We start from the raw sequence: 9,434 nt of genomic DNA, 5'->3' as shown, positions 1-9,434 counted from the left end.
CGAAATGAAATTTCACTGTTCTCCATAACGTCGAAGAAGTTCTAAAGAGTTCGAACACGTGTTAAAACAGAATCACCTTTTTTGTTAAAAAACTGCACGAAATTTGTTGTCGACGTTGAAATGGAAAAGTTTGCTGGAAAATGCCTGAATAGTTTCATGTTTAAATTGCAATTATTTAGAATTGCAAAGCAGAGAATGTCGCTTTGCTGTAACTTTTTTTAATGCGAGTCCGCGACGAGTAAACAACGCATTTTGCAGTCACAGCCGAGATAAAAATGTTGAGAAGAGAAACATTGTTTCAGGTCTTTGTTATCATGCAGCCGCGCATCGAAGACACAGAAATCGACGTGGAGGAACTATGATTTTTTTATTTTTTTCTGTCGTTATAAAAAATTGCAATTTTTAAATAAATATTCGTACATATTATCCAGTCAGCGTCTTTAATGCCTTATGAAAAATACAAGTCTCTCGATACAATTTTAAAAAGCGTATTCCCGTTGTGAACAGCGTCCGAACAGTTTCGCGAGCTCTATAGTGCTTCTATCATTAACGTCCGCGAATCATAATCGTTCGTATCATACCATAATCTCAGCGAACCGTAATGGAGTCTGGTTAACACTGGAACTGCGATTTTTACGCGTGACTGGATACAATGCGTGCCGTTGCCTTTGAGAAGATCGCGTTGCGGAAACAGGAAATTGAATAAATATCCTAGGTCGATCATTAATCAATCGATAAAGTATTTAAGCAGCGGAAAGAAACGGATAATTATAAAATGTAAATGAACGTTGGGAAACAAGCGAGATAAAACGAACGCAAGAGCATAAACATTTTAATAACGATCGAGGAACTTTAATGGATCTCCGTCGTTATCAATATTCCAATATACCGTGGTATAGTTGCAAATTGTATGGAAAATCCCTGGTTCCCAGAAGACAATCGACGATCTGAGTTAATCGAAAAGATTGCGCGTTGGTCTATCACAACAGTTTCCGTATATTGTTTCTTTAATAATCGACATTAATTGTTCTCCGATGACGAGATTTGCCGTGCCATCGTTGTTAAGTGTTCTAACGAGTCTTCTTCGTTTGCACGAAGAGAAAAACAGTTTTTTAAATGCACAGCTCTTTATTAAGTAGGTTAGTGTACAGAAAATGAATTCGCAAACTGTCTGAAGCTACGATAACTGCGTAAAGACTGTAACGGAATATGCATATGTATAACATTCTGAGTCAATTACCTACTTGTTGCCTTGAAAGATAACTGCTTCGTGATATACATATGACGGTGCAACGAATTACGAATTTATTAATTGCATAGCCGAGCGTCGAGAATTATTGCTTTCATATTATACGCGCGTTAAAACGTTTGTCTTTCTTTATCGAATTTGATTTGGTGATTCTTTGCTTACAAATATTACGAATATTAATTAATATTCATCATTATGGAAGCATTTTTATACGAAATAAATAGTATGAAATAAAATGAACTATTTATCGATGAAATAATATAGTTACTAAATACTTTAAACTTTGTTTCAACGAATATTATTAGATGGTAAGTCTTTGTGCAATTTCTCATTTTCATTCACCACTTTTTATGTATCTGTAATATTAGTAATTATTATATATATTTACGTATCGATATTTTTCTTTTCTAATCTGCCAAATGTTAAACAGAATAAAGAACTTAATCGCTGCGACTGTTCGAGGAACGACGATGTTACGAAAATATATATAATTTGTTATATCATTCATCGAGTAACGAGGCAATTCGACTTTGCAATTTGTACTTTGCAATTTGCCTTTTAAGACACAACGCGTCGCACAGATATGGCACAGTTTTCCTGCGGATGTATGCGCGGATACACTAATCTGAAAGAGGTGCTAGTTCTTTTTTTTCTTACCGACTTGCATAACGCGCGATTGTCTTTGTTTTTCCGACAGAATTAGGAGTTTCACTGCTAACAGTTAAAACTGATACTTCTGGGAACATCGTAAATTGTCACCTTCGCAATTGATTTTCCTCGAATTTCGCGTGTTCACGAATTATCTATTTCTGTCCCGGGTTTGTTATTTTCCTGTCAGCCGACCGCAATGATAAGGACGGGGGGAGGGGGGTGTCGAAGTGCAAATTTTATAGAGAACACCGTAAACCGTTCCAAAAGGTATTTTTTCAACAAAATGCATAAGGTTGTATTTTTCTAGGACATGAATTGTTTAGCATTTCTAATATCTCTTTCCGAGATGGTGATTGTTTTACGTTGCAAAATTGTTATCACGTTACGACAAATATACGTGAACTACTTAGCAGATTAGGTATTCAACGTGTTAACAATAAAAATTATGATCGTTGCGTTACTGGCGATGAAATGTGTTTGCGAAAAGAATGAATGAATGGGCTTGAGTAACGTTTGTATTATTATTGTAATTCTTAGATAAATTGAAAAAAATGAAAAAGAATCGTTCCTAGTAGTTTCAATATAATCTGTCACTGTAACGTTGTAGTCGATCGACAAATATTACGCTACGATTTATCAGTAAATGTCTCATTTTTTTACTAAGTTTCAGTGATAACTATTCACTAGATCACTGAAAATATATTTGAATTATTTATCATTGTTTATCATTAAAAGGAGTGGTTGAACCAATATGATAAGTACACCGAAAAGATATCACTAATCAGATAGGTAATCAGAGGAATGAAAAAGTAATGAAACATGTTTTTTAAACAATTTAGAAGTATTACGTCGAAAAGCAAAGTTTCGTTTAACTACTTTTGATGGGACTCGTATCGAATTTCTTATTTTGCAGGAAGATATGCAGCGCGACAACAACAATGGAGTTACTAGCCCTGGGTCATTGAGATATGTCAGGATCAGTATCTCTAAATATATAAATAGTTTTAGGGAGAACAATGAACAATTGTTGCCGGTGTCACGGATGACGAACATGATGTTCGTTGGGCACATTGTATAAATCTTGTTATAAATTTCAACGATACAGTGAAATGCAATGTCAACCGTAATAAAACGAATGTAAATCGTTGAGTACTTTGAAAAGCAACCTGCTTGTTAAAAAATTTCAATTGTTGCCGTCAGTGTGCATTCATCCTGCATTACTTGGAATTATCTTAACAATTTGATGAGATCAATTTTGGATAAAGATTTTACTATACTATTTTTCTTCCCACCCTTATAGTTCGTTATACTACAATTTGTATAATAATAATAATAAAAATGGTTAGTTAGACAATTAAATACAATATTATAAATAACATCAACGATCCAACACTATATGAAACTATCATTTGAAGGCTTGAAAAATTGATTGACAACGGTGAACGCGATTCATACGAACAAAACCATAAGATCTGTGAGATTCCATAAAAAAATTTGTTTCCCGTGCTACTGCCCACAGAGAGAAAAACCGCGCTGCAAAGACGAGGAAGAAACGAAACGAGAGGAACGCCTCGAAAAAAAAAAGAACAGACGAGACGATAAAGATGAATCGTTATGGATATTCGCAGCGGTAACGGCGGACCGTTACCTTGGGCCTAAAAGGGTTAAAACCTAAGGCACGGGAGGAGACAGGTAAACAGACCAAAACGGAGTGAACGTATGTGTCCGCCGACACCGTGTCTCGAGTGTGACACTCTCGTGCATGCACGGGATCGCCGGCAGAAAGGCATTCTCGGCTAACACCGTCCTAGATTCATACGATTATCCGTCGCCATTCCACTCACCTCGGCGAGCAGCGTCAAAAAAAGGAGCAGAGTGCCGTAAAAGGTGAAATTCGGCTTCGGGTGTTCGACAGCCGTGCTCTTCATCCTTAACGAAGTGGCGGGACGACGGTACAGCAAACGAATTTAATCCACCGCGGGCACCTTCTCTCCCCTCGATCTTTCCCTCCCCCCTTTTTTCTTTTCCTCTTCTGTTGCGGTCTATTTGCTCGCCTAAGAACGGCCGGCGAACACTTTTCCGTTAGCAAGAAACGCGGCTACGCAGACAGTTCCCTCGATCGATCGACCGACACTCGGAATTCCCTCGGTCCCTCGCCTGTTATCACGAGAAATCATGTAACCCGGCGTGGACACCTTGCAATAACACCTGTTCGCCCGACTGACAGGTAGCACGCTGTCGACAACGGCAGCCTGTTCGAATAATGGCAGAGGGAACGACAGCTGCCATATCCATCCACGAATCGACTGTTGAATTCGGCTGGCCTAGAACCTCGCCTGGAAATTTGCCGGAGCTGTTTCGTGTGCCGCTGGAACGATATTTCTTTTCTCTTTTTTCTTTTTCCGTTCGCGGCGTCCGTGGTTCCGTCGCGTCTCTCTTGTCTCGTCACCACCGTGTCAGAAACCAACTAGCTTGGCTGCTGCCAGTCACCTTTGATCCCCCGTCTAGCTTGCGGAGCGTGTTACTCCTAATCGAGTGTGTTCGGTAACTGAAACGGCAACGGTGATCACGTGGCCTTCTTTTTTCTCGTTCGTCTGGTTCCTCCTTCCGTCATGACTGCGAAAGGCTGTTCTATCTCTCGGCGCGGGGTACTTTCGTTGACAACTACGAATCCGTGCCTTCTAGTTTTCAGACTAGAAAGTCGCTGGCCGTTGACACGCGGCTCTCCTCGACATACCGTCCCGCGATCGAACGTCGTCGTCGTCGTCGTCGTCGTCGAACACGATCACCGGGAACGGCCGGGCTTGGCGGCGACAGGCATGTTCGACGGCGACGTTCCGTCTGCCCGTTAATTGGAATCTGAAACGAAATACCCTCGGCCGCCTTCGTATAAAGAGAGTTTCCTCCTCGCGCGCGCGGGACGTGTTTCTCCTCCGGTCGGTGCGCAGCACTTGGAATGGGATAATGACCGGGAGGGATGCCACCCTCCGGCGCAGACGAGACAACGACGAGTTAACGAACCGAACTATAACGCAACTTGTAAATAAACCACTTCGGCCGCGACGTTGCTCGTCCCTCGGACATCGATTCTCCCGTCGACGCGGATTAAATAATTTTTTTCTCAACTATTTTCTGGAATGTGAACGGCCTGCGTCAACGTCGTCGGCTATATGCGAATAGAAAATAGTACGGAACGTGAGAAGCATTTGAAATCTGTCCACTCTGCGCGTTTTCGGTCCCAGGTAGGGGGGAGGGTCTCTCTCTCTCTCTCTCCCTAGAACCCCGTGAGATATTCGGTCGTGTCGCACACGGTTGATTTCCGCTCGGAGCCTCTGCCTCCGCAAAACTATCAACCGAAACACGTATAACCGCCGCACTCCGATGGCTCCAGCGTCAAGGTGAAACGCTAACCGCGAAGCGGAACTTATCAGTTCAAGCGAAAGCGGCTACCAGTTGACAGGGACGAGTTCTCATTGTTTCGATCACTCTTCGGTTTCGTCGCGGAGGCCACACCTGCGGGATCAATATGTCAAGGTACCATTCGCAGTACGATCACGGAACCGAAGAAACCACTGAATCACAAGACGCATCGCCGAGCTTTAAATTATCATCGAACGCGAGCTTCGATCCGGTCGTTCCAGCGCACGCACACGTTGTCCTAGTTCAACGGCGAAGATACCATTTCGTAGCAAGGACATGTATCGCACTGTTACGGGAAACCGAGTCGGGAAAAACACACGAGAACGGCCGTATCCTTTGTCCACGAATCTCTTTCCTAATCCCGTTCTCTTCTCCCCCCCGAAGAGAATCCAGCAACAGCTGGGTATGGACACGCGCGACCCGATCGTTCGCTGCCGAAGCGAACAAACGAGGGACAAAGGTTGTATCAACGACGGTAAAACCGAAGTTTCGTCCGGCGAGAGGTGCACTCGATCAACTGGCGCGCTTTCATGACGCCTCTCCCGGTGCAAGCACGGGCAACGGGACCTCGGCACTCAAACTCGTGGCTTGCCGAACCAGCAGCAGCTAAATCGCTTGCCTTGCCTCGTCCCTAGCCTCTCCCACCGTCGCCACGGCTAACCTGACTGCCTTTCCATTCCATTCGGATCTCCCTTCTCTCTCTATCCTCCGAATTGTCGGCTGCCCAGGCCGAATACCCGGCGCAGCCGCCACCACCACCACCGCCGTTTTCATCCCCACCATTTCTCTGCCTACAACTACCTCCCACCATCTTGCGCATTCTCCGCTCTGCTGCGAACTCTTTACTCGTTCCTCCCTCGCTGGTCATCGAGCTAGACTCTATGTAACCCACGGATAGATCCGGCGGGCATACGTGCACGTACAGGCCTGGACCCAGGGGCGTACCTACCTGTAGAAACTTCGAGCGTACACATACCTGTAGACACCAGCTTCAGATAATTTCCCTGGAAACCGCCTACGTGACGTCACGCGTGACCAAGATGTACAAGCCGTGCTAGTATAATATACAGTTACGAAACGACATGCCGAGATATCGTGACGCGAAACAATTCTGATTCACGATTTTAATTTCAATTTTTAGGATGAGCAAATATTTTTGTCAAAATACCAAAGATAATATTTTTTATAAATATTTAGGGTGATGAAAGAAAACCGTTAAATATTTGCGTGGTGTATAGAATATACAGTGCTGTATTGTTTAAAAAATATATTAATATAAATAATAATTTTTTTATATATATCAACCATTAAGTTTAAATATTTTGAAAATTATAATTTTGCTAAATTTATTTGAATTTGAAATTGAGATATTGGTAATATTCTAGAAAAAGTATTTGACTAGTTATGTGCCTAAAACTTATTTCGTATAAATAAATAATAAAAATACAAATGCGAAGGGAACAATTATGAATTTACATTGAAATTATACATCCAGATTTATTTGGTAGAAAGTATATTGGTTAAAACACGGACTTGGATGGAGGAGCGGCACACCTTAGACTATACATGCTACTCGATATGGCATGTGTATAGTGCGTGCACAGAGAACCTATGAATTCAGTGAAGCAAAGATAACTTCGTTGCGCGGACTAAAAGTGATCATTCAAAATCACTGATTAACGACTAAGATACTGAACATATGTACGTTAATAATGTTGATTCGAATCATGTTATTCAATTAATTAATTCATATATAATCGGTTGAATTTGTTTTCTGACAGTTAAACATTTTCGCATATTCTTTAATGCCGGGCAGTAACACGTACAATACGTTTAGAACATTGGCCTCTCGCTCTTTTGAAACTGCTGATTGTAAATCATACTAGCACAGCTTATACATACTATTCACTGTGACATCATGCAGATGATTTCATCTTTACTTCAGGTAAATGATCTAAAGCTCTATTTATAGGTGTATGTGGTCCAAGCAATACATATATTAGAGGAATGGGAGAGGATGTCATGTTTTTTACAAGACTCCCTATAAAACGTGACATGTACACACAGTTACAAGCATAAGCATTATTTTATATTTTATAGTACTATTAGCATAGTTGTCACGTTTAGGATAACAAGAAGGCACCCAACTTGAATTTGAAATATTTCTGAAAATTTTACTCAGAAATCTAAACGACGCTTCGCATCATTATCTTGTCGATAACTGTCCATTGAATTATATCAAATATACAAAAGAGGCTTGCATAGATACCGAGCATTATCAAATATAAAGAAACTAAATAGTTTACTTGTAGCAGATAATGTTATTGAGATTTCTCTAATCAATATTCATACTTTCCCTTTTAGATTTTCATGCTTCTACAGTGCACCCGATTTTCAAGTCTAAACTAAATCTAGCAATGGTTTTTACATTCGAACCTGAATTACTTGTTTTAGATCTAAGATTTTAATCGATGTGATTAGGTTTAATTAGTTTCGGGGCCACATTTGTTTTTACAAATATCACTGTTCGTCGTGTTCACGTTTACAAAAATTACGTTTTAGAAAACAATATTCGAAAATCAAGTCGTGCGACTCGTATTAATTGCTTCAATTTTCATATACAATTTGAAGGACCTCGAAACATCTTGTATCGAATGTAGAACCATTGAACTGTAATTGTTAAGATTGAGTTTGGTATGCTCTTCAAATGGTTAATTGTTATGCTATCCGCGAAATTGTAAGGTTAAGCGAACTATGTTCCTTTAGAAAGTCTGCGAATACGTAAATAGCTTATGAGCTGTTTCTTTGCAATATATTATCTCATCATCTTCGTTGGAGCATGTACGTTATATAGGTGCATGTAAAATTTACGAAAGCGATAAATTGTAGAGCAATTGTTATTGATCGGTAAAGAAATGTAACAAATTCAAAAGATTTTCTTATTGTGATAAACGCGTTTAACGAATTCGAGTGTCTAATAATATCTTCTAAAATTTCAATTTTTTAAATGTTATTACAGCAATGGAATGTGTATACTGCAATTATAAAAGTAGAAACTTTGATACAATATTTACAAAATGATTTTTCCTTTAAATAAGCATTCTCTTTTATTAAAAATGATGCATATAACTATGTAAATACTAAGAGAGTAGTTTTATCATTTAGGAATGGCGCCGTAGTCACTAGAATCGATGTGCCGAAGTGACAACGTAAAAGATTTAATTGTCACTACATATAATGTCGAAATAGTAATCTAAATAATATTAGGGGAGTGGACAATTGTTCTTAGAAACAATTAATCATATTGTTGATAATTTTTTCAATATATAAACAAGGAAATTAATAACATCAACGCTTATGTTGGAAACACTGTACTGTTCTCTGCTCCGGCAGCCATTTTAGGAAGTGGCTGCATCATGCGTCTACGCGCCAATAATCAATTATTCATACTTCATATCGTAATGCTACATGCTGAGAAATTAAATAAATTCTGCGCAGTACATTATTCAAATATCACAAATGATCTTTTGAATATTGATATTTTTTTTAATTTATTTGAAAAAATTTTGAGCTAATAAAAATTCTACGTAGATTAATTTATATTGGATTGTGCATAGTAGAAAATATGAATTTTCAAATATATTTTCAAAATCGTATTTTCAAATTAATTGAACAATGCCTTAAAAATAATTACATTTATATCTTCAAAATTTTGTAAATCTATTATGAAGATAAAAGAATTAGTTTTGTGAAGGTATTAACCGATGACCATAAAATAATATTAAACTACACATTTTTGTATAGATAGAATCTTTTAATACAATACTCATAATTTTATGTAATAAAATGTTTCCAAGTTCAAAAAGAAGAATTTTGAAATATAAAATTTCCCTTTCTTTAAAATTTAATATATAAAGATGTTTCATTAATTATGCGACTATTTATTTCACAGTTGTACAATTATATGTACAGATTAACAGATTACGAATGTTTGTACGTTCGCATAACATACTAATTAACATCTAAAATATATGATTGATAGGCTTTTCAGCGGAAATATTTTAATGACAAACACAGATTTTGATTATATTTTATTTTGTATTATATATTTACT

The 9,434-nt window shown here is 38.7% G+C and overlaps 1 protein-coding gene across 6 annotated transcripts in view; it reads right to left on the bottom strand.

Annotated features, from left to right (window-relative positions):
• The window catches only part of Ptp10d (Protein tyrosine phosphatase 10D), a 53,841-nt gene extending 47,877 nt beyond the window's left edge, over positions 1–5,964 (bottom strand). For all 6 annotated transcript variants that reach the window (XM_078189897.1, XM_078189899.1, XM_078189898.1 and 3 more), the window contains exon 1: positions 3,745–5,964. In XM_078189897.1, the coding sequence (XP_078046023.1) occupies positions 3,745–3,828 (84 nt within the window). In that variant the 5' untranslated portion in view covers positions 3,829–5,964. The remainder of the gene's footprint in view (positions 1–3,744) is intronic.
• Positions 5,965–9,434: the final 3,470 nt, after the last annotated feature.

This window comes from Augochlora pura, chromosome 9 (assembly GCF_028453695.1).
Source record: "Augochlora pura isolate Apur16 chromosome 9, APUR_v2.2.1, whole genome shotgun sequence".
NCBI classification, from domain to species: Eukaryota; Metazoa; Arthropoda; class Insecta; order Hymenoptera; family Halictidae; genus Augochlora; species Augochlora pura.
The sequence above is the reverse complement of the archived record's forward strand: the minus strand, read 5'-3'. Positions and strand labels throughout refer to the sequence as shown.